Genomic DNA, 26634 nt, shown 5'->3' on the forward strand with positions numbered 1-26634 from the left:
ATCTTGTAGAAGAAAAGTAAATTCATGCTTACCTGATAAATTAATTTGTTCTACGATACGATGAGTCCACGGCCCTCCCTGTCATTTTTCAGACAGATTTAGATTATATATATATTTTTTTTTTTATAAACTTCCGTCACCTCTGCACCTTTGGCTTTTCCTTTCTCTTCCTAACTTCGGTCGAATGACTGGAGGTGAAGGGAGGAGCTATATATACAGCTGTGCTGTGGTGCTCTTTGCCACTTCCTGTTAGCAGGAGGTTAATATACCACAAGGATGATATCCGTGGACTCTTCGTATCGTAGAAGAAATTAATTTCAGGTAAGCATAAATGTACTTTTTCTGGCAATATTTTCTTAACTTTTCGGCCTTCTGTATAAAGTGACAAATGTCAGCAAATCAAAAACTAGTAGCCATATGCCCTGTGGGCTTGTGCAGAGGTTAAGTAGGAGCTGGTTCCTCTGTGTGTATACAAAGATTGCACATTTTGATAATTGAAGCATGCTCTGATTACTTAAAGGGATAGGAAAGTCAAAATTTAACTTGCATGATTCAGCTAGAGCATGGAATTTGAAGACACTTTTAAATTCACTTCTATTTTCAAATGTGTTTTGTTCTCTTGGTATCCCTTGTTGAAAAAGAATATGCACATATCCTACACTAGTGGGAGCTGCTGCCGATTGGTACTGGCACACATTTGTCTCTTGTGATTGGCTAACTAGATGTGTTCATCTAGCTGCCAGTAGTGCAAAGCTGTTCCTTCAGCAATGGATAACAAGAGAATGAAGCATGTTTGATAATAGAATGAAATTTGTTTAACCCTTTCATGACCGGGTTAAAAAAGACTTGAAGATTGAAATCACGCGAAAGATTGCAAGATTTCAATTATGGGATCGGGTCTGGGGGGGGGGTCCCTAAGACGCTAGGAATGCCCACCAGACCGCGATCAAATCCTGCAAGCCTAGTAGTCTTCAGGACAGCCGTTTGCGATGATGTTGTATTCCGTCATAAAAAGGTTAAAATTGTATGTTCTATCCAAATCATGAAAGAAAATTTGAGGATTTCCTGTCCCTTTCAATTCTGCTGAAAAGTTGCAGGCAGAGATTTATCTTATTCAATCTTCCCAAATATAGCAAATGGTGTATATTGCATTAGTGCAGATAATAATGTACATAGATGGGTTTTAAAACCTTTTCCCCCCTTGTAATTTAAAGGTATTGAAATTACGAACCATGCGACTGCAACTCTTGAAGGCAATCAAATATTCAACAACCGCTTTGGAGGTTTATTCCTAGCATCTGGTGTAAATGTTACAATGAAAGGTATGTGTGCTTTACAAATATATATTTCCCAATTATTAATTTTACCTGATGGAGTCTAAATGTTTAATAGCTCCCTTTATTTTGTCATGTGAAACCTCCACCTATGCTACGTCTTTATATAGCCACTCCTGCAGTACTGAAACTATGTAAACAAAAGGCATCAGAACAATTCAATCTCCCAGTGTGGGTGGGAGAGCTCAGCCCTTTGTAAAAGTTGTTTGTGATTTAACTCTAAAGGGACAGCTAACTCTAAAATGTTTATTTCTTAAAAAGATAGATAATGCCTTTATTACCCATACCCCAGTTTTGTACAGCCAACATGGTTATAGTAAAGCCTAATTTTTTTTTCTTTCATGATTGTTAGAGCATGCAATTTTAAAGCACCTTTCTAATTAACTCCTATTAATTTTTCATTGTTCTCTTGTTATCCAGTCCAGGAGCTGGACCATTTTTGGTTCCGCACCCTGGGTAAGATGACATTCCTGCTTTTTCAAATAAAGATACCAAGAGAACAATGAAAAATAGGAGTAAATTAGAAAGTTGCTTACAATTGCATGCTCTATCTGAATTATGAAAGAAAAATGTGGGTTTAATATACTTTTTACCTCTGGTTACCTTGTATCTAAGCCTCCTGACAGCCCCCTTATTACATGGCTATTTATTATCTGTTGACTTGTATTTTAGCCAATTTGTGCTGTCATGCACAACTTCAGGAAGGAACATTTATCTATATGGCTCATATGAACTAGCAGTCTTGTTGTGAAAAGCTAATTAAAAAAAATGTGATAAGAGGCTGCCTGTAGTGGCTTGGAAATAGGCAGAAATTTAGAAGTTTAAATGTTATAAAGTATATTAATATAACAATGTTGGTTGTGCAAAGCTGGGGAATGAGTAGTAAAGGCATTGTCTATCTTTTTAAACGATAACATTTTTAGTGTAGACTGTCACTTTAAGTAAATAACTCTTAATTGCAGTTTGCCTGACTACGCTGTACCTTTAATGGCCAAAAAAAAAAGCTATTTCACCCTCTGCGTTTACTTAATCTAAAACCTAAAATGGCATGCTTGTATAGGATACACACAGTTAATAACTAGTCTTGTTCACATTATTAAGTAAAAAGAACAATAATCAGTTTATAGTTTTAGTCCTTTTCTGAAAATGTAACTACTGGAACAGTTATGTCTGGGAAATTTAAATAATTAGAAAAAAAAAATCCATTAATTCATGTGAAATCCCACCTTAGTTCTTGATCCAGACAACTGTACTTGTGAAGTGTGACTGAATGATACTGGTTTGCTGTGACAATTCTAAGCTCTTATGTAAACAAAGACAAATAAGTCTATTAAATGTATAAACATTAATGAATAGATTTAATAAAATATATAATGCTGCTTTTCGGAAGGCCAAATTAATAATTAGTACGTTTTGGTAACTTTATTACAGATAATAAAATTATGAACAATCAAGATGCCATAGAAAAAGCGGTCAATCGAGGCCAGTGTTTGTATAAGATATCAAGCTACACCAGCTATCCAATGCATGACTTCTACAGGTAAATCAATTAGACTGCAGCCTTTTGTAGAAAAGAAAAGTTTGATTTGACTTATGTCTGTTTAGTATATTCCAAATTCTGTATATTTAATACTAAAAAAAATGCTTTAGTGCCATCTTCGGAATATTTCCAAATACAAATTTGTAGCCTATAAATAGCGGTTTTCCTCTTTCATGGTTTTGATTTAAAGAAAAATAAATCTCTAAGCTTTACATAAGTAAAACGCTGATGAGATGTGTTGACTGAACTGTTGCTAAATTGAGTGCATTTCTTTATAGATGTCACACCTGTAACACCACAGACCGTAATGCCATCTGCGTGAATTGCATCAAGAAATGTCACCAAGGGCATGATGTAGAGTTTATTAGGCATGATAGGTATGTATTTAATAAAAAGTGTGCACTACCTTACTTTTTTTTCTCTTTAATGAAAATTACATTTCCCCTCTTCCTCTTAAGGTTTTTCTGCGACTGTGGTGCCGGAACACTGTCTAACCCTTGTACATTAGCTGGAGAACCAACCCATGACACAGATACACTATATGACTCTGCACCCCCTATAGAATCTAATACTTTGCAACACAACTGAACTCATTTACAAAAGGCGAAATCCTGCCATTCTAACCTAACTTGTTAAACTTTCTTTTGGAGAGGAAAAAAAAAAGCCCTTTTCTGTTGGATGACTGGTTACCTGCCAAAAAGAAAGGATAAGGCACTATAATGACTCAGGATAAAAAGGAAGAACTGGGCATTTTTAGAATTGCTTTGTAGGCAAAGACATTTGGAAGTGAAGAAAATAAGCTACTGGTTTGGACAGACACCAGTTGGAGCTGGTGTCTTAACAAGTAGCGTTGAGAGGCAGTCGACTTTGCAGTAGTACTATTCTATAGACAGGCAGCTTGACTTGTTGCTGCCCTTATGGACATGGGTACCAATTGCTTTTGTAACATGGTAAAATGTGAGCTAGCACTTCTCCATTTTCTTTTGAATTTTTTTTTAACATGTATTCAGATTGAGATATTTTAATGCTTTAAATCTCATGTAGTTTTGTTTTTTTTTATTTTTAATTTCAAGCAAGGTTTATTGTACTTGAAAATGTACTGTTCTGTTAGCACACCATAGAAATGCTGTAAACTGTACTCATGTCCCAGTATCTACGTTCTTTCTATGAAAGAGAAAAACACTAATCTTAATCCAGCAATTTTTCTGGTATCCTTTTGAAAAGTTAGAATGTTGTATCATTTCTTCTAGCACCCCTGGAAGTCTTCATATTACATAACATGCTGGACAAATAGCGTTCTCTTATAAGGAGACCTTGAAGCGATGCACTGAAGTGATGTGTGGATGCTTCCATCACTCCCCTTGGGAATGGGCTGGTGTTGACTTTGGTTTAAAGTTTACTGTACAGTGTCTTTCAGAATGCTCCTGTAACTGTTCATTTTTTTTTTGAACAGCATTGAACTTGCACATTGCTGGAAATTTACAAATTATTTCCTGCTAATATGAAGCTGAAACAAGCATATATACAGCCCTATACAGTTTCATAGCTTTTGTTATTTTATTTTTCCCATTTATATGTATTGGTGACAGTGGGTAATCAAACAGCCTGAAAGTGTATGCATGTACCATAACATCTAGACTTAATATATTGTGGAGTATTCAATAACCATTATGTAGAGGGTAGGTATGAATTTAAAAAAGGGGGGTTTAATTTCCTAGAAGAGAAAAAAAAATGGAAATATGGTCATTTTTAAAAAATAAAGTTTATTAGATCATAATGTGTGAATACCAGCCTTGTGAATAAACGCCAGAAACCGCAACCTGTATTTTACAAATTATTAAATCATCTTCACCAGTTTATTGACTGCTTCCCAATTGCAGAAAGGCTTCTCTAGCAAGAGATGGAGTTCCCTAAACAGAGGGGGGGAAATGAGATTGTTTCTATTAGACTAATCATCAAGTTTGTTTTCTACAGCAAGGGTGATCAGATACTAGAAAAAAGTGCCAACCCCCTAAACAGTTTCAGAATGCGAGCATGCCATTTTAAACAACTTTCCTCCGTTATCAAAAATACTTCGTTCTGTTGATATCCTTTGAAGGGATTACCTCAATAGGCTTTGAAGTGTACATGTCTTGAGACTAAATGGTAGCTGTGTTTGTAACAGACAACACTGCTTCAATATAGTTCCTACCACATGAACGCTCCTGAACCTACTCTCTAGGATTATCAACGTTAAAGTGATTTTGACAAAGTAAACTGGGAAGTTGTTTAAAATGGTAGGCTCCATAAAAGTTGAATCTCCATTTTCTACAAAACACAGCATCACCACAATGCAGTTTGAACTTGACAAAATTAGAAATTGTCTACTCAAGACCAAAACATGCAAAAGCTTGTAAGTCAAATTCAATCCTTTAAAATATAAATGTTACATGTCAACCTTTTTATAATACTTACTCTAATCTAGTGGTATCCTTTAGAAGTCATTTAACACAGTTAATACCTAATGCTCTGTCTGCTACAGGCCAAAATTGTAAAAAGGGTCTCTAATCAAAGGTATGGTTCAGTCACTATTTGACAAGAAGGTCTCTTTCTTGACTTGTGTGTGGCCTTGGAAGAATAGGACTCTAAGGTATTGATCAGCTATTAGTCAAGAGGGAAAGTATTTAAGGGAAAATGAAACAGCATTTTTCTTTCCTAATTCTGATAGAAGTCAATTTGAAAGTTGCTTAAAATTGTATTCTCTGTTACTTAATTTGCTTTTTTCTCTTGGTACCCTTTGTTGAAGACACCACAATTCACATGCATGGGCAAACATGAGGTATATATGTGTGGCCCTCAATCGGCAGTTCCTGAACCTACCTAGTTATACTTTTCAAAGGATTACAAGAGAGTGAATCAAATAGAAGTAAATTAGAAAGATGTGTAAAATGATATGCTCTATCTGAATCATGAAAGAAGAAAAAAAAAAACATTGGGGCTGATTTATGAAAGTGCGAGCAGACATGATACGATGTGGCGTATCATGTCCGCAGCACATTGATAAATGCCAACCACATACGCTGTCGGCATTTATCATTGCACACGCAGTTCTTGGCCAATCAGGGGGTGTCAATCTGCCCAATCGTATAGCCATTCGGAGCTTGATAATATGGCCCCATTGGCTTTAATATCCCTTTAAGCCTAGGTTTGTGTACCATCAATCAATCACTCCCTGTTTTCAATGTATTGTTGCTTGTATTACAACGAATCAAAGAAAATTCTGCTTGAGTACATGCAATCAATTCTAGGACGTTGTAAACTTACCTAAAGATTTTCACTTCAAGTGTGATTCTCTCAAATTCACGTGCTTTTTTGTGACCTCTCTGAATGATATCATCAGGAATGTTAGCCAGCCTTGCAGCATTGAAGCCATAACTCTTGGGGCATGCTCCCTTAATGAACTTGTAAAGGAAGGTAATTGTCTCCTGACTTGGATCCTCACATTCGTTTTCAACCATGCAGGCCTGAAACAAAATGAATATTTTCAAGTAAAGATAACTAAGGGACATTAAACACTAAAATTAAATTCAAAGAGATTAGCCTGAACATATGCAATATGAGTTTAAATATTGAAAAGTTTACTTTCAATAAAACAATGGGCGCCACCACAATGTAACATAGGTTTTCTTTTCTGCTGATCAATGACACTCTAAAAAATTATTTAATGTCCCTTTAAAGAGGTAAGGAATTAACTGAAACTCACCATATGTCCTAGGCGTACAGATGGAACATGAGTGTAATCTTCTACCAGAGAGTGATAATGTGTTGAAAACAAAGTTCGACATTTTATGTTTTCAGAGAGCTCTTTGACAACTGCACTGGCTATAGCTGTACCATCAAATGTAGCCGTGCCTCTTCCTAGATAATGGATACAATGACACTGGCATTAAAGAAAGTCCGTTTAAAAATGTATATTCAGGAAGGGTTTAACATAAATCTGAACTTATAATTGATGACATTTTTAATATTTTCAATCTTTCCTTCCAAAACAAGATAGATATGTACATGATCATACCCTGTTTTATGAAAAATTAAAGTAACTTTACAAAACACACACACACACCTACAAAAGTGTTAACACTTTGCAATATGTCACAACTTGTTTTGTTACACAAAACTAGAAGTCTTTTTTAAAGGGACAGTCTACACCAGAATTTTTGTTTAAAGATAGATAATCCCTTTATTACCCATTCCCTAGTTTTGCATAATCAACATGGTTAAAATAATACTTTTTACCTCTGATTACCTTGTATCTAACCATTTGCAAACTGCCCCCTTATTTCAGTTCTTATGACAGACTTTCATTTTAGCTGGCTCACCTGAACTAACACTCTCTAGTGGTGAAAAACTGTCAAAATGCCCTGAGAAGAGACGGCCTTCAAGGGCTTAGAAATTAGCATATGAACCGCCTAGGTTTAGCTTTCAACTAATACCAAAAGAACAAAGCAAAATTGGTGATAAGTTTAAAATTACATTCTCTATCTGAATCATGAAAGTTTATTTTGGACTAGACTGTCCCTTTAAGTCCTTGGTAGAATCAATATAAAATATTTCAATGCTCTTGCAACATCCAAATTACACAAACTCGCTCTGAAACATTCTTAGGACACAAAGGAACAACAATCTCTCTTCTGATATTGTCTGAATAACTTTAGGCAAAAATTCAAATTTAGTCCATAACACTGCCTTATCCTTATGAAAAAAAAATAAGGATCACAGAAAAGTTCAGATTCTTCTAGCAGAAGAGTAAGCTAAAAGGAATAAAACCTTTGAAGAAAGCAGTTTAACATGCACCTTATGTGTAGGTTAAACCTTTAACACCAAGTTAAGATTCCAAGGAGCAGGAATTGCTAATCTTCCTGATATTTAGCGCTGCAGAATCTGTTGGTGCTCTACAAATAACTGATAATATTCATAGTTATGTTCAGGCTTTGGCAGTATTAAACATGTAATCAAGCCAGTCTTCCTATGAAACTGAAAGAGCAGAAAACTGCCCCTTCAAAGAACTGGCAGATAAGCCCTTATCCAGATCATGTAAAAACTGCAAAATCCTAGGAATTCTAAAGGAATGCCAAGAGAAGCCACGATCTATACACCAAGAAATAAAAGGCCTTCCAATAAATCTTCCTAGTTACAAGCTTACAATCCTGAATTAAGATTTTGACCACAAAATCAGAGAAACCTCTATGTCTAAGGACTAACTGTTCAATTTCCATGCCATCAAGTTAAGAAACTTGATATCGGGATAGAAAAACAGACCTTGACAATAGGCCAAGGAGGGCAACTGGACGTCTGAACCAGATCTGCATACAAAATCCTGCAAGGCCAAGCTGGGGCAATCAGGATTATTTCTCAGTCTAGGCTTATCTTGGAGATCACTCTGGGAAGAACAAACAGATAAGCAAGCGACCAAGGAGCTACCAGAGCAGGGGTGCCAAACTGGCGGCCCACAACCTAATTATGTGCGGCCCACACCACCTCCATGAAAAATTATTAAGATATGTTTATTACTTAGAGCGAGTGCGCTTACTGTTAGGGATGCGCATATGTGCAACCTCCCTTCAGCTCTCTATTATGACGACTGTATCCCTTTGTTCTGGCAATGCAATTCACTGGTTGTATAGTAAGCAGCTGCACTATGATAGCGAGATTAATACCCCTTAGTCTTTAACGAGTAACATTGTTATGAAAAAGAAAAATGCAAACACAAATAAGTGCATAATGATTAATTTGGTACATGCAGCACTTTATGTGTGCATTACTTTGGCAGCACTGATTTAACGTATAATTATTGCCCATTCCCATCAATTTTCTCTAACTAAAAATTGCATAAATAATAAATATATATTTTATATGTATTTATTTTATATTACTATATAAACAGTGGGTCACTGCCAACAACATTGTGATCCACTATTTATAATGCAGAGGAAATGTAATTCTATGCGCATGCTAAACTGTGCGCGCTTGGAACAGGGCTGCTAGAGTAAAAAAACTATGTAAGAACTTACCTGACAAATTAATTTCTTTCATATTGGCATGAGTCCAGGAGCTAGTGATGTATGGTATATACAATCCTACCAGGAGGGGCAAAGTTTCACAAACCTCAAAATGCCTATAAATATACCCCTCACCACACCGACAATTCAGTTTAACGAATAGCCAAGAAGTGGGGTGATAAAGAAAGGAGTAAAAAGCATCAAAGGAATTTGGAAATTGTGTTTTACAAAGAAAAAAATCATAACCACCATAAAAAGGGACTCTTGCCAATATGAAATAAATTAATCAGGTAAGTTCTTACATAAATTAAGTTTTCTTTCATGTAACTGGCAAGAGTCCATGAGCTAGTGACGTATGGGATAACAATACCCAAGATGTGGAACTCCATGCAAGAGTCACTAGAGAGGGAGGGATAAAAAAATATTCCACAACCCAAAAAAGGAAATTTATGCTTACCTGATAAATTGATTTCTTCTACGATATGAGTCCTTACTTGTACAATATTATCCTCCTGCTAACAGGGAGTGGCAAAGAGCACCACAGCAGAGCTGTATATATATATAGCTCCTCCCTTCTCTCCACCCCCAGTCATTCGACCGAAGGTATAGGAAGAGAAAAGAAAAGCTAAAAGGTGCAGAGGTGACTGAAGTTTTGAACATAAAAATATAATCTGTCTAATATGACAGGGAGGGCCGTGGACTCGTCGTATCGTAGAAGAAATCAATTTATCAGGTAAGCATAAATTTCCTTTTCTTCTAGATACGACGAGTCCACGGATTCATCCTTACTTGTGGGATACAATACCAAAGCTACAGGACACGGATGAACGGGAGGGACAAGACAGATACCTAAACAGAAGGCACCACTGCTTGAAGAACTTTTCTCCCAAAATACAACCTCAGAAGAAGCAAAAGTATAAAATTTGGAAAAAGTATGAAGGGAAGACCAAGTCGCAGCCTTACAAATCTGTTCAACAGAAGCCTCATTTTTAAAAGCCCATGTGGAAGCCACCGCTCTAGTAGAATGAGCTGTAATCTTTTCAGGAGGCTGCTGTCCAGCAGTCTCGTATGTCAAACGGATGATGCTTTTCAGCCGAAAAGAAAGAGGTAGCCGTAGCTTTTTGACCCCTATGCTTTCCAGAACAAACAACAAATAGAGAAGATGTTTGACGGAAATCCTTGGTCGCTTGTAAGTAAAACTTCAATGCACGAACCACGTCCAGATTATGTAATAGACCCTCCCCTTCTTAGAAGGATTAGGACATAGAGAAGAAACAACAATTTCCTGATTAATATTCTTATTTTAAACAACCTTAGGAAGGAATCCAGGTTTAGTACGCAACACCACCTTATCAGAATGGAATATAAGATAAGGTGAATCACATTGTAATGCAGAAAGCTCAGAAACTCTTCGAGCAGAAGAGATAGCAACTAAAAAAACACTTTCCAAAATAAAAGCTTAATATCTATGGAATGCATAGGTTCAAACGGAACCCCTTGAAGAACATTTAGAACTAAATTCAAACTCCATGGCGGAGCAACAGGTTTAAACACAGGCTTGATTCGGACAAAAGACTGAACGTCTGGGACATCCGCCAGACGCTTGTGTAATAAGATTGACAAAGCAGAAATTTGTCCCTTTAACCCCTTAATGACCACAATGTACCCTGTATGTCACTGGTCGTTAAGGGTTTTTTCAGGACATAATAGCACAAGTCTAGCAAGAACACACTATTAATGCCCTCCCTCCAGAAGGCTTTGTGGAATAGAGCAGTCTTAACGTTGGTGGCAAGACCGCGCTATAAAACAATCAAGTCCCAAAAAAAGGCCAGCGACATACAGGGTACGTCGCTGGTCCTTAAGGGGTTAAGGAACTAGCCGATAATCCCTTCTCCAATCCTTCTTGGAGAAAGGACAAAATCCTAGGAATCCTAACCTTACTCCATGAGTAGCCCTTGGATTCACACCAATAAAGATATTTACGCCATATCTTATGGTAAATTTTCCTAGTGACAGGCTTCCGAGCCTGAATCAAGGTATCAATAACCGACTCAGAGAATCCCTGCTTAGATAAAATCAAGTGTTCAATCTCCAGGCAGTCAGCTGCAGAGAATTAGATTTGGATGTTGGAACGAACCTTGAATGAGAAGGTCCTGTCTCAGTGGCAGTTTCCACGGTGGCAGAGATGACATTTCTTCTGTTAAGTGTGATCAGTCCACGGGTCATCATTACTTCTGGGATATTACTCCTCCCCAACAGGAAGTGCAAGAGGATTCACCCAGCAGAGCTGCATATAGCTCCTCCCCTCTACGTCACTCCCAGTCATTCTCTTGCACCCAACGACTAGATAGGATGTGTGAGAGGACTATGGTGATTATACTTAGTTTTATATCTTCAATCAAAAGTTTGTTATTTTAAAATAGCACCGGAGTGTGTTATCTCTCTGGCAGAGTTTGAAGAAGAATCTACCAGAGTTTTTGTTATGATTTTAGCCGGAGTAGTTAAGATCATATTGCTGTTTCTCGGCCATCTGAGGAGAGGTAAACTTCAGATCAGGGGACAGCGGGCAGATGAATCTGCATAGAGGTATGTAGCAGTTTTTATTTTCTGACAATGGAATTGATGAGAAAATCCTGCCATACCGATATAATGTCATGTATGTATACTTTACACTTCAGTATTCTGGGGAATGGTACTTCACTAGAATTACACTGTAAGAAATACATAAAGGAAGGAACGTCTACTGCACAACCTGGATGTAGTCCGTGCTCTAAAATTTTACTTACAGGCAACTAAGGAATTTCGACAAACGTCTTCTCTGTTTGTCATTTACTCTGGGCAGAGGAGAGGTCAAAAAGCTTCCGCTACCTCTCTTTCTTTTTGGCTTCGTAGCATAATTCGTTTAGCTTATGAGACTGCTGGACAGCAGCCTCCTGAAAGAATTACAGCTCATTCTACTAGAGCTGTGGCTTCCACTTGGGCCTTCAAGAATGAGGCCTCTGTTGAACAGATTTGCAAGGCTGCAACTTGGTCTTCGCTTCATACTTTTTCCAAATTTTACAAATTTGACACTTTTGCTTCATCGGAGGCTATTTTTGGGAGAAAGGTTCTTCAGGCAGTGGTTCCTTCTGTATAAAGAGCCTGCCTATCCCTCCCGTCATCCGTGTACTTTTGCTTTGGTATTGGTATCCCAGAAGTAATGATGACCCGTGGACTGATCACACTTAACAGAAGAAAACATAATTTATGCTTACCTGATAAATTCCTTTCTTCTGTAGTGTGATCAGTCCACGGCCCGCCCTGTTTTTAAGGCAGGTAAATATTTTTTAATTTATACTCCAGTCACCACTTCACCCTTGGCTTTTCCTTTCTCGTTGGTCCTTGGTCGAATGACTGGGAGTGACGTAGAGGGGAGGAGCTATATGCAGCTCTGCTGGGTGAATCCTCTTGCACTTCCTGTTGGGGAGGAGTAATATCCCAGAAGTAATGATGACCCGTGGACTGATCACACTACAGAAGAAAGGAATTTATCAGGTAAGCATAAATTATGTTTTCCACTAGATCTGCATACCAAGTCCTGCATGGCCACGCAGGCGCTATCAAGATTACCAAAGCCCTCTCCTGTTTGATTCTGGCAATCAGACAAGGCAGGAGAGGAAAAGGAGGAAACACATAAGCCAGGTTGAACGACCAAGGTACTGCTAGAGCATCTATCAGTACTGCTTGGGGATCCCTTGATCTGGACCTGTAACGAGGAAGTTTGGCATTCTGACGAAAAGCCATCAAATCCAATTCCGGTGTGCCCCATTGACAAATCAATGCAGCAAACACCTCCGGATGGAGCTCCCACTCCCGCGGATGAAAAGTCCGACGATTTAGAAAATGTGCTTCCCAGTTCTCTACTCCTGGGATAAAGATTGCTGATAGATGGCAAGAGTGATTCTCCGCCCATCGAATTATCTTGGAAACCTCTATCATCGCTAAAGAACTCTTTGTTCCCCCTTGATGATTTATATATGCTACAGTCGTGATTGTCCGACTGGAATCTTATGAATTTGGCCAAGGCCAACTGAGGCCACGCTTGAAGTGCGTTGAATATCGCTCTCAGTTCCAGAATATTGATTGGAAGTAAGGACTCCTGAGTCCAAACACCCTGAGCCTTCAGGGAATTCCAGACTGCACCCCGGCCCAGGAGGCTGGCGTCCGTCGTCACTATTACCCATGCTGGCCTGCGGAAGCACATTCCCTGGGACAGATGGTCCTGTGATAACCACCAAAGAAGAGATCCTCTGGTCTCTATATCCAGATTTATCTGAGGAGATAAATCCGCATAAACCCCATTCCACTGTCTGAGCATGCACAGCTGCGGTAGTCTGAGATGTAAGCAAGCAAATGGAACGATGTCCATTGCCGCTACCATTAATCCAATGACCTCCATACACTGCGCCACTGATGGCCGAGGAATGGACTGAAGTGCTCGGCAAGTAGTTAGGATTTTTGACTTTCTGACCTCCGTCAGAAATATTTTCATGTCTACCGAGTCTATCAGAGTTCCTAGGAATGGAACTTGTCAGTGGAACTAGTGAACTCTTTTGTATATTCACCTTCCACCCGTGAGTTCTTAGAAAAGCCAACACGATGTCCATGTGAGATTTGGCTAGCTGGTAAGTTGACGCCTGAATCAAAATGTCGTCCAGATAGAGCGCCACTGCTATGCCCTGCGGCCTTAGAACTGCCAGAAGGGACCCTAGAACCTTTGTGAAAATTCTGGGAGCTGTGGCCAACCCGAAAGGGAGTGCCACAAACTGATAGTGTTTGTCAAGGAAGGCGAACCTGAGAAACCGGTGATGATCTTTGTGGATAGGAATGTGAAGATACGCATCCTTTAAATCCACGGTAGTCATATATTGACCCTCCTGGATCATTGGTAAAATAGTTCGAATGGTCTTCATCTTGAACAATGGGACTCTGAGAAATTTGTTTAGGCATTTGAGATCTAAAATGGGTCAGAAGGTTCCCTCTTTTCTGGGAACCACGAACAGATTTGAATAAAACCCCTGCCCCTGTTCTAGTTTTGGAACTGGGCAGATTACACCCATGGTATATAAGTCTTTTACACAGCGTAAGAACGCCTCTCTTTTTGTCTGGTCTACAGACAAACGTGAAAGATGAAATCTCCCGCTTGGGAGAAAATCCTTGAATTCTAGTTGATACCCCAGGGTCACGATTTCGAATGCCCAGGGATCCTGAACGTCCCTTGCCCAAGCGAAGAGAGAAAGTCTGCCCCCTACTAGATCCGGTCCCAGATCGGGGGCTGCCCCTTCATGCTGTCTTGGTAGCAGCAGCGGGCTTCTTGGCCTGTTTACCTTTATTCCAGGTCTGGTTAGGACTCCAGACTGACTTGGATTGTGCAAAATTCCCCTCCTGCTTTGTGGCGGAGGAAGTAGAGGGTCCACCTTTAAAGTTTCGAAAGGAACGAAAATTATTTTGTTTGGCCCTCATTTTAACCGTCTTGTCCTGAGGAAGGGCATGACCTTTACCTCCAGTAATGTCGGAAATGATCTCCTTTAGTTCAGGCCCGAATAGGGTCTTACTTTTAAAAGGAATAGCTAAAAGCTTAGATTTTGATGACACATTAGCAGACCAGGACTTAAGCCATAACGCTCTAAAATGGCAAAGCCTGCATTCTTTGCCGCTAACTTAGCCATTTGAAAAGCGGCAGCTGTAATAAAAGAATTAGCTAGCTTGAGAGCCTTAATTCTATCCAAAATATCATCTAATGGGGTCTCAACCTTAAGAGATTCCTCTAGAGCCTCAAACAAAAAAGCTGCTGCAGTAGTTACTGGAACAATGCACACTATAGGTTGTAGAAGAAAACCCTGATGAATAAACAATTTCTTTAGAAGACCCTCTAATTTTTTATCCATAGGATCTTTGAAAGCACAACTGTCTGTCCTCAATAGGGATAGTTGTACGCTTAGCCAGGGTAGAAATAGCGCCCTCCACCTTAGGGACCGTCTGCCAGCAATCCCAAATGGTGTTAGATATGGGAAACCTTTTCTTAAAAGTAGGAGGGGGAGAGAACGGAATGCCTGGTCTATCCCATTCCTTAGTGACAATGTCCAAAATCCTTCTAGGGACTGGAAAAAGTGTAAGTAGGGACCTCTAGATATTTATCCATTTTACACAATTTCTCTGGTGGGATGACAATAGGGTCACAATCATCCAGAGTCGCTAAAACCTCCCGGAGTAACAAGCGGAGGTGTTCAAGCTTAAACTTAAAGGCCGTCACATCTGAGTCTGTTTGAGGGAACATCTTTCCTGAGTCTGAAAGCTCTCCCTCAGACAGCAATTCCCCCACCCCCAATTCAGAATATTGAGGGTACATCGGAGATGGCCAATAAAGCATCAGAGGGCTCAGCATTTACTCTAATACCTAACCTGCTGCGCTTACCCTGTAAATCTGGCAGTTTAGATAATACCTCTAAGGGTAGAAGACATAACTGCAGCCATATCTTGCAGGGTGAAAAAATTAGACCCGCTAGAAGTACTAGGCGTCGCTTGAGCGGGCTTTAAAGGTTGGGGAGAATTGGATGGCATAACCTGATTCTCTTCTGACTGAGAATCATCCTGAGACAGACTTTTATCACCTAAAATGTTCTTTGCAATGTAAGGCCCTTTCAGTACATGGACACATTTTAAGTGGGGGTTCCACAATGGCTTCTAAACACATAGAACATTGACTTTCCTCAATGTCAGACATGTTGAAACAGGCTAGAAAACACTTTATTTAGTGAAAAAACTGAATTTATGCTTACCTGATAAATTTCTCTCTTGTGATGTATCGAGTCCACGGATTCATCCATACTTGTGGGATATTCTCCTTCCTATCAGGAAGTGGCAAAGAGAGCACCCACAGCAGAGCTGTCTATATAGCTCCTCCCTTAGCTCCTCCCCCCCCCCCCCCCAGTCATTCGACCGAAGGCTAAGAAGAAAAAGGAGAAACTTTAGGGTGCAGAGGTGACTGAAGTTTTTCAAATAAAAATATACTACCTGTCTTAGACAGGGCGGGGCCGTGGACTCGATACATCGCAAGAGAAAGAAATTTATCAGGTAAACATAAATTCTGTTTTCTCTTTTAAGATGTATCGAGTCAACAGATTCATCCATACTTGTGGGATACTTGTAGAATGAGCAGTAATTCTTTCATGAGGCTGCTGTCCAGCAGTCTCATAAGCCAAACGGATTATGCTTTTCAGCCAAAAGGAAAGAGGTAGCCGTAGCCTTTTGACCTCTCAGTTTACCAGAATAAACAACAAACAATGAAGATGTTTGATGGAAATATTTGGTTGCTTGTAAGTAGAACTTTAAAGCACGAACCACATCAAGATTGTGCAACAGACGTTCCTTCTTTGAAGGATTGGGACACAGTGAAGGAACAAAAATTTCCTGATTGATATTCCTATTGGAAACAACCTTAGGAAGGAATCCAGGTTTGGTACGTAAAACCACCTTATCTGCATGGAAAACAAGATAAGGTGAGTCACACTGTAAAGCAGATAACTCAAACTCTTCGAGCCGAAAAGATAGCTACTAAAAACAGAACTTTCTAAGATAGAAGCTTAATATCTATGGAACGCATAGGTTCAAACGGAACCCCTTGAAGAACTTTAAGAACTAAGTTTAAGCTCCATGGTGGAGCAACAGGTTTGAATACAGGCTTGATTCTGACTAAACGCTTTAACGTCTGGAACATCTGCCAGACGCTTGTGTAAAAGAATAGACAATGCAGAAATCTGTCCTTTTAAGGAACTAGCTGATAATCCCTTCTCCAAACCTTCTTGGAGAAAGGACAATATTCCAGGAATCCTAATCTTACTCCATGAGTAACCCTTGGATTCACACCAATAAAAATATTTGCGCCAAATCTTATGATAGATCTTCCTGGTGACAGGCTTTCTAGCTTGAATCAGGGTATCAATGACCGACTCAGAGAAACCACGCTTTGATAGAATCAGGCGTTCAATCTCCAAGCAGTCAGACGTAGAGAAATTAGTTTTGGATGCGTGAATGGACCTTGGATTAGAAGGTCCTGCCTCAATGGCAGAGTCCACGGTGGAACCGATGACATGTCCACTAGGTCTGCATACCAAGTCCTGCGTGGCCACGCAGGTGCTATCAGAAGTACCGAAGCTCTCTCCTACTTGATTCTGGCAACCAGACGTGGGAGGAGAGGAAACGGTGGAAATACATAGGCCAGATTGAAGGACCAGGGCACTGCTAGAGCATCTATCAGTACCGCCTGGGGATCCCGGGACCTGGACCCGTAACGAGGAAGTTTGGCATTCTGATGGGACGCCATCAGATCCAATTCTGGTGTGCCCCATAGCCGAGTCAGCTGGGCAAATACCTCCGGATGGAGCTCCCACTCCCCCGGATGAAAAGTCTGACGACTATGGATTGCTGAGAGATGGCAAGAGTGATCCTCCGCCCATCGGATTATTTTGGTTACCTCCATCATCGCTAGAGAACTCCATGTTCCTCCTTGATGGAGTTCCAGACTGAACCCCAGCCTAGCAGGCTGGCATCTGTCGTTACAATGAGCCACTCTGGCCTGCGGAAACACATTCCATGAGACAACCACCAGAGAAGTGAGTCTCTGGTCTCCTGGTCCAGATGCAGTTGAGGAGATAAATCTGCATAATCTCCATTCCACTGTTTGAGCATGCATAGTTGCAGTGGTCTGAGGTGTAGGCGGGCAAAAGGAACTATGTCCATTGCCGCTACCATGAGACCGATTACCTCCATACACTGAGCCACTGATGGTCGAGGAATGGAATGAAGAACTCGGCAAGTGGTTAAGAGTTTTGATTTTCTGACCTCCGTCAGAAATATTTTCATTTCTACCAAGTCTATCAGAGTCCCTAGGAAGGAAACTCTTGTTTGTCACCACACTCACTTTACCCTTCCTAGCAGTTAAGCAGGCAAAGAGAATTACTGGGGGGGGGGGGGGGGGGGGCGCTAAGGGAGGAGCTATATAGACAGCTCTGCTGTGGGTGCTCTCTTTGCCACTTCCTGATAGGAAGGAGAATATCCCACAAGTATGGATGAATCCATGGACTCTATACATCTTACAAGAGAATAACAACACTCTGAAAAACGGTACTGCGCCTTTAAGAGTAAAAAAGCGTACAATTTTTCCAAAACTGCTCTAAAATGTTATAATTATCCCAATTTTAGTATATATGTGTCTTATCTTGCCAGCTAAGATTGCACCACAAGTAAGGTATGCTTAACTCTTAATGAAAAAAACGGTACCCAGAAAAACGTTATGAAATTAATCAACCCCTTGCACCTCGCCACAGCTCTGCTGTGGCGCCTACCTGCCCTCAGGGGTCTGTTAAATCACTCTATCACTTCGTTTAGGCCAAATCTGTCAGTTTAGGCCCGCTGGAGCTTGCTGCTTGCATGGGAAATTCAACTGCGCATCTGAGGCGCGAAATTAGGCCCCGCCCATCTACATAATGTCTCACTGCCTAGTAAAAACCGCTGTAAAGCGGTCTAGAACCTAGCCATGTGGGTTTACATATACCCAACTATCATAGAAAGCCATGTGAACCCTCCAGTGCCATCAAAGTCAAATGTTTGCACACAAAAAAACGTTATATTGCCGTCCAAACATAAAAAAATTTGCACAAAAACCATCATGTTAACAGTGTCAACCATTTTTTAGCCCATAATACACAGGTCCCAGTAATACCCTTCTATCATATGTAGGATTACTGCTTACCCCTTCCCTTATGGGAATACTGTCAGCCAGTTCTGAAATAACAGTGTCACCAGAAAAAAAATGACTGAACATACCTCAATGCTTGTAGCATGAAAAACGTTCCTCACACTGAAGCTTCTCAAGTACTCCTCAGCTATTCTGTGGGAACTACTATGGATCTTAGTGACAACTACTAAGATCATCAGTCTCCAGGCAGAAATCTTCATCCATCTGCTGCCTGGGAAAAAATAGCACTCACCGTGCCATTTTAAATAAAAAAGTCTTGCTTGAAGAAAATAAAAACTATCATTTTATCACCTCTTTCACTTTACCTCTTCCTATTATTTAGTATAGGCAAAGAGAATGACTGGGGGTGGAGAGAAGGGAGGATCTATATATACAGCTCTGCTGTGGTGCTCTTTGCCACTTCCTGTTAGCAGGAGGATAATATCCCACAAGTAAGGATGAATCCGTGGACTCGTCGTATCTAGTAGAATGACAAGAAAAACTTAAAATATAAGCGGAGGAATCAAACTGAAACAGCTGCCTGAAGAACTTTTCTACCAAAAACTGCTTTCCGAAGAAGCAAATACATCAAAACGGTAGAATTTAGTAAATGTATGCAAATCTGATCAATTGAAGCTTCATTCTTAAAAGCCCACGAAGTGGAGACTGATCTAGTAGAATGAGCTGTAATTCTCTGAGGCGGGGCTTGACCCGACTCCAAATAAGCTTGATGAATCAAAAGCTTTAACCATGATGCCAAAGAAACGACAGAAGCCTTCTGGCCTTTCCTAGAACCAGAAAAGATAACAAATAGACTAGAAGTCTTCCTGAAATCTTTAGTAGCTTCAACATATTTCAAAGCTCTTACCACATCCAAAGAATGTAAGGATCTCTCCAAAGAATTCTTAGGATTAGGGCACAAGGAAGGGACAACAATTTCTCTATTAATGTTGTTAGACTTCACAACCTTAGGTAAGAATTTAAATCAAGTCCGCAAAACCGCCTTATCCTGATGAAAAATCAGAAAAGGAGATTCACAAGAAAGAGCAGATAATTCAGTAACTCTTTTGGCAGAAGAGATGGCCAAAACGAACAACACTTTCCAAGAAAGTAGTTTAATGTCCAAAGAATGCATAGGCTCAAATGGAAGAGCCTGTAAAGCCTTGAAAACCAAAATTAAGACTCCAAGGAGGAGAGATCGATTTAAAGACAGGCTTGATACGAACCAAAGCCTGTACAAAACAGTGGATATCAGGAAGCTTAGCAATCTTTCTGTGAAATAAAAAAAGAGCAGAAATGTGTCCCTTCAAGGAACTTGCAGACAAAACCTTATCCAAACCATCCTGAAGAAACTGTAAAATGCTAGGAATTCTCAAAGAATGCCAAAAGAATTTATGAGAAGAATACCATGAAATATAAGTCTTCCAAACTGAATAATAAATCTTTCTAGAAACAGATTTACGAGCCTGTAACATAGTATTAATCACTGAGTCAGAGAAACCTCTATTACTAGGCGTTCACTTTCCATACCTTCAAATTTAATGATTGGAGATCCTAATGGAAAAACGGACCTTGAGCCAGAAGGTCCAGCCTTAATGGAAGTGACCAAGGTTGGCAACTGGACATCCGAACAAGATCCGCATACCAAAACCTGTGAGGCCATGCTGGAGCCACCAGCAACACAGATGAGTTGCTCCATGATTATTTTTTTTTATAGATCACTCTTGGAAAAATAACTAGAGGCGGGAAAACATAAGCAGGTTGATAACACCAAGGAAGTGTCAACACGTCCACTGCTACCGCCTGAGGATCCCTGGACAGGTACCTGGGAAGTTTGTTTAGATGACAAGCCATCAGATCCATTTCTGGAAGACCCCACATCTGAACAACCTGAGAAAAACACGTGGATGGAGGGACCACTCCCCCGGATGTAAAGTCTGACGGCTGAGATAATCCGCTTCCCAATTGTCTATACCTGGGATATGAACCGCAGAAATTAGACAGGAGCTAGATTCCGCCCAAGCAAGTATCCGAGATACTTCTTTCATAGCTTGGGGACTGTGAGTCCCACCCTGATTGACATATGCCACAGTTGTGATATTGTCTGTCTGAAAACAAATGAACGGTTCTCTCTTCCACAGAGGCCAAATCTGAAGAGCCCTGAAAAATCGCACGGGGGTTCCAAAATATTGATTGGTAATCTTGCCTCTTGAGATTTCCAAACTCCTTGTGCTGTCAGAGATCCCCAAACAGCTCCCCAACCTGAAAGACTCACATCTGTTGTGATCACAGTCCAGGTTGGACGAACAAGAGAGGCCCCTAGAACTATACGATGGAGATTTAACCACCAAGTCAGAGAGATAGTCGAACATTGGGATTTAAGGATATTAATTGTGATATCCTTGTATAATCCCTGCACCATTGGTTCAGCATCCAAAGCTGGAGAGGTCTCATATGAAAACGAGCAAAGGGGATCGCGTTCGATGCTGCAGTCATGAGACCTAAAACTTCCATGCACATAACTGATGGGAATGACTGAGATTGAAGGTTCCGACAGGCTGAAACCAATTTTAAACGCCTCTTGTCTGTTAGAGACAGAGTCATGGACACTGAATCTACCTGGAAACCTAAAACGGAGACCCTTGTCTAAGGAATCAAAGAACTTTTTGGTAAATTGATCCTTTAACCATGTTTTCGAAGAAACAATACTAGGTGATTCGTGTGAGATTCTGCAGAATGTATAGACTGAGCTAGTACCAAAATATCATCCAAATAAGGAAACACCGCAATACCCCGCTCTCTGATTACAGAGAGTAGGGCACCGAGAACCTTTGAGAAGATTCTTGAAGCTGTCGCTAAGCCAAAAGGAAGAGCGACAAATTGGTAATGCTTGTCTAGAAAACAGAATCTCAGAAACTGATGATCTGGATGAATCTGAATATGAAGACATGCATCCTGTAAGTCTATTGTGGACATATAATGCTCGTGCTGAACAAAAGGCAGAATAGTCCTTTGTCACTATTTTGAAAGTTGGTACACTTACATAACGATTCAAAATTTTCAGATCCAAAACTGGTCTGAATGAATTTTCTTTCTTTGGGAAATGGAAAATGAACTTTAAGTGGCACTTAAAGCTACATAGTTTCCCTGAAGTACACAGAGATAAATTACTTTTGATTTGCTCATAGGGGTCAGCAAAACATAAAATTATTTGTTACATTCTGATAAATGTTACACATTTGCAAAACATTTCACTATAGCTGCTATATTTGACGATTTTTAAATTTCAGGCACATCAATTAAATGTCCACAACAACAAACCTTGAGAAGAAAGCTATACAGTATAGGAGACTACTATTAATATTCTCTAGCAGTGGATGACAATACTCTGACCATTAGGCGGCGCTGTTACACATTTATAAAACTGCACATAAGTGACAAAGAAACTTATAGTTCACTCCTCAGTACTAGGGAAGGTATTTGCAATTCAGTAAATATATGAGCATATTAAAAATTAAAGCAAATAAATAAATCTAGCACTGATATTCCAGCATGTCCTTTCTTTCCCTGTCAACTGGCAGTATATATATTTTTTTACTTTACTTTTAACCCTTATCTGCAAAGTGTGCCAAGTGAGCATGTTTAGTGAATTGGCAGCAATATATGGAAAAAAAAACAAAGCCGTTTAACAAGAACACGCTGAAATGTTATGCCTTCTGCACAATGTTTTTCTACTTAACTGGGAGTATTGAAGAAATCATGTAGTGTCTAACTTTGCAGTAGTGACATATCAGTGTGCAGTTTAAAAAAAGGTATTTACGCCATTTTTCTATGTTTTGGGAAGCCATTTAAAAACAGAATTTATGCTTACCTGATAAATTACTTTCTCCAACGGTGTGTCCGGTCCACGGCGTCATCCTTACTTGTGGGATATTCTCCTCCCCAACAGGAAATGGCAAAGCTGGTCACATGATCCCTCCTAGGCTCCGCCCACCCCAGTCATTCGACCGACGGACAGGAGGAAATATATATAGGAGAAACCATATGATACCGTGGTGACTGTAGTTAGAGAAAATAATTAATCAGACCTGATTAAAAAAACCAGGGCGGGCCGTGGACTGGACACACCGTTGGAGAAAGTAATTTATCAGGTAAGCATAAATTCTGCTTTCTCCAACATTGGTGTGTCCGGTCCACGGCGCCATCCTTACTTGTGGGAACCAATACCAAAGCTTTAGGACACGGATGAAGGGAGGGAGTAAATCAGGTCACCTAAACGGAAGGAACCACAGCTTGCAAAACCTTTCTCCCAAAAATAGCTTCCGAAGAAGCAAAAGTATCAAATTTGTAAAATTTGGCAAAAGTGTGCAGTGAAGACCAAGTCGCTGCCTTACATATCTGGTCAACAGAAGCCTCGTTCTTGAAGGCCCATGTGGAAGCCACAGCCCTAGTGGAGTGAGCTGTGATTCTTTCGGGAGGCTGCCGTCCGGCAGTCTCATAAGCCAATCGGATAATGCTTTTAAGCCAAAAGGAAAGAGAGGTAGAAGTCGCTTTTTGACCTCTCCTTTTACCAGAATAAACAACAAACAAGGAAGATGTTTGTCTGAAATCTTTAGTAGCCTCTAAATAGAATTTTAGAGCACGGACTACATCCAAATTGTGTAACAAACGTTCCTTCTTTGAAACTGGATTCGGACACAAAGGTGGTACAACTATCTCCTGGTTAATATTTTTGTTAGAAACAACTTTCGGAAGAAAACCAGGCTTAATACGCAAAACCACCTTATCTGCATGGAACACCAGATAGGGCGGAGAACACTGCAGAGCAGATAACTCTGAAACTCTTCTAGCAGAAGAAATTGCAACTAAAAACAAAATTTTCCAAGATAGTAACTTAATATCTATGGAATGTAAAGGTTCAAACGGAACCCCTTGAAGAACTGAAAGAACTAGATTTAGACTCCAGGGAGGAGTCAAAGGTCTGTAAACAGGCTTGATCCTAACCAGAGCCTGAACAAATGCTTGAACATCTGGCACGGCTGCCAGTCTTTTGTGAAGTAAAACAGATAAAGCAGAGATCTGTCCCTTTAGAGAACTTGCAGATAATCCTTTCTCCAAACCTTCTTGTAGAAAGGATAGAATCTTAGGAATTTTTATCTTGTTCCATGGGAATCCTTTGGATTCACACCAACAGATATATTTTTTCCATATTTTATGGTAAATTTTTCTAGTTACAGGCTTTCTAGCCTGAATCAGAGTATCTATTACAGAATCTGAAAACCCACGCTTTGATAAAATCAAGCGTTCAATCTCCAAGCCGTCAGTTGGAGGGAAACCAGATTCGGATGTTCGAATGGACCCTGAACAAGAAGGTCCTGTCTCAAAAGTAGCTTCCATGGTGGAGCCGATGACATATTCACCAGGTCTGCATACCAAGTCCTGCGTGGCTATCAAGATCACCGAGGCCCTCTCCTGATTGATCCTGGCTACCAGCCTGGGAATGAGAGGAAATGGTGGGAATACATAAGCTAGGTTGAAGGTCCAAGGTGCTACTAGTGCATCTACTAGAGTCGCCTTGGGATCCCTGGATCTGGACCCGTAGCAAGGAACCTTGAAGTTCTGACGAGACGCCATCAGATCCATGTCTGGAATGCCCCATAATTGAGTTATTTGGGCAAAGATTTCCGGATGGAGTTCCCACTCCCCCGGATGGAATGTCTGACGACTCAGAAAATCCGCTTCCCAATTTTCCACTCCTGGGATGTGGATCGCAGACAAGTGGCAGGAGTGATCCTCCGCCCATTGAATTATCTTGGTCACTTCTTTCATCGCCAGGGAACTCCTTGTTCCCCCCTGATGATTGATATATGCAACGGTCGTCATGTTGTCTGATTGAAACCTTATGAATTTGGCCTTTGCTAGTTGAGGCCAAGCTCTGAGAGCATTGAATATCGCTCTCAGTTCCAGAATGTTTATCGGGAGAAGCCCACTAGACTGGCGTCGGTCGTGACAATGACCCACTCTGGTCTGCGGAAGCTCATTCCCTGTGACAGATTGTCCAGGGTCAGCCACCAACGGAGTGAATCTCTGGTCTTTTGATCTACTTGAATCGTCGGAGACAAGTCTGTATAATCCCCATTCCACTGTCTGAGCATGCACAGTTGTAATGGTCTTAGATGAATTTGTGCAAAAGGAACTATGTCCATTGCTGCAACCATCAATCCTATTACTTCCATGCACTGCGCGAGGAACAGAATGAAGTACTTGACAAGAGCTTAGAAGTTTTGATTTTCTGACCTCTGTCAGAAAAATCCTCATTTCTAAGGAATCTATTATTGTTCCCAAGAAGGGAACTCTTGTTGACGGGGACAGAGAACTTTTTTCTTTGTTCACCTTCCATCCGTGAGATCTGAGAAAGGCTAGGACGATGTCCGTATGAGCCTTTGCTTTTGACAGGGACGACGCTTGAATTAGGATGTCGTCCAAGTAAGGTACTACTGCAATGCCCCTCGGTCTTAGAACCGCTAGAAGGGACCCTAGTACCTTTGTGAAAATCCTTGGAGCAGTGGCTAATCCGAATGGAAGTGCCACAAACTGGTAATGCTTGTCCAGAAAAGCGAACCTTAGGAACTGATGTTCCTTGTGGATAGGAATATGTAGGTACGCATCCTTTAAATCCACGGTAGTCATAAATTGACTTTCCTGGATGGTGGGTAGGATCGTTCGAATAGTTTCCATTTTGAACGATGGTACCCTGAGAAATTTCTTTAGGATCTTCAGATCCAAAATTGGTCTGAATGTTCCCTCTTTTTAGGGAACTATGAACAGATTGGAATAAAATCCCATTCCTTGTTCTCTTATTGGAACTGGATGTATCACTCCCATCTTTAACAGGTCTTCTACACAATGTAAGAATGCCTGTCTCTTTATTTGGTTTGAAGATAAGTGAGACCTGTGGAACCTTCCCCTTGGGGGTAGTTCCTTGAATTCCAGGAGATAACCTTGAGAAACTATTTCTAGCGCCCAAGGATCCTGAACATCTCTTGCCCAAGCCTGAGCAAAGAGAGAGAGTCTGCCCCCCACTAGATCCGGTCCCGGATCGGGGGCTATCCCTTCATGCTGTTTTGGTAGCAGTGGTAGGCTTCTTGGCCTGCTTACCCTTGCATTGGTTTCCAGGCTGGTTTGGGTTGTGAAGTATTACCCTCTTGCTTAGAGGATGCAGAATTAGAGGCTGGTCCGTTTCTGCGAAAGGGACGAAAATTAGGCTTATTTTTAGCCTTAAAAGACCTATCCTGTGGGAGGGCGTGGCCCTTTCCCCCAGTGATGTCTGAAATAATCTCTTTCAAATCTGGTCCAAATAATGTTTTACCTTTGAAAGGAATGTTAAGCAATTTTGTCTTGGAAGACACATCCGCTGACCAAGACTTTAGCCAAAGCGCTCTGCGCGCCACAATAGCAAACCCTGAATTTTTCGCCGCTAATCTTGCTAACTGCAAAGCGGCATCTAAAACAAAAGAGTTAGCCAATTTAAGTGCTTGAACTCTGTCCATAACCTCCTCATACGAAGATTCTTTACTGAGCGACTTTTCTAGTTCCTCGAACCAGAAACACGCTGCCGTAGTGACAGGAACAATGCATGAAATTGGTTGTAGAAGGTAACCTTGCTGTACAAAAATCTTTTTAAGCAAACCCTCTAATTTTTTATCCATAGGATCTTTGAAAGCACAACTATCTTCGATAGGAATAGTAGTGCGTTTGTTTAGAGTAGAAACCGCCCCCTCGACCTTGGGGACTGTCTGCCATAAGTCCTTTCTGGGGTCGACTATAGGAAATAATTTCTTAAATATTAGGGGGGGGGGAACAAAAGGTATGCCGGGCCTTTCCCACTCTTTATTTACTATGTCCGCCACCCGCTTGGGTATAGGAAAAGCGTCGGGGGGGCACCGG

The 26634-nt window shown here is 40.5% G+C and overlaps 2 protein-coding genes across 2 annotated transcripts in view; one reads left to right on the forward strand and one right to left on the reverse strand.

Annotated features, from left to right (window-relative positions):
- Positions 1 to 4693, forward strand: part of FBXO11 (F-box protein 11) — a 379957-nt gene extending 375264 nt beyond the window's left edge. The window contains exons 20-23 of the mRNA XM_053712228.1: positions 1215 to 1322; positions 2766 to 2874; positions 3153 to 3251; positions 3333 to 4693. Of these exons, the coding sequence (XP_053568203.1) occupies positions 1215 to 1322; positions 2766 to 2874; positions 3153 to 3251; positions 3333 to 3462 (446 nt within the window). The 3' untranslated portion in view covers positions 3463 to 4693. The remainder of the gene's footprint in view (positions 1 to 1214; positions 1323 to 2765; positions 2875 to 3152; positions 3252 to 3332) is intronic.
- Positions 4618 to 26634, reverse strand: part of MSH6 (mutS homolog 6) — a gene marked incomplete in the record, with an annotated part of 174352 nt that continues 152335 nt past the window's right edge. Inside the window, 3 exon segments of the mRNA XM_053712227.1 lie at positions 4618 to 4784; positions 6178 to 6377; positions 6617 to 6771. Coding sequence (XP_053568202.1) covers positions 4712 to 4784; positions 6178 to 6377; positions 6617 to 6771 — 428 coding nt within the window.

The sequence above is a fragment of the Bombina bombina genome, chromosome 4, assembly GCF_027579735.1.
Source record: "Bombina bombina isolate aBomBom1 chromosome 4, aBomBom1.pri, whole genome shotgun sequence".
NCBI classification, from domain to species: Eukaryota; Metazoa; Chordata; class Amphibia; order Anura; family Bombinatoridae; genus Bombina; species Bombina bombina.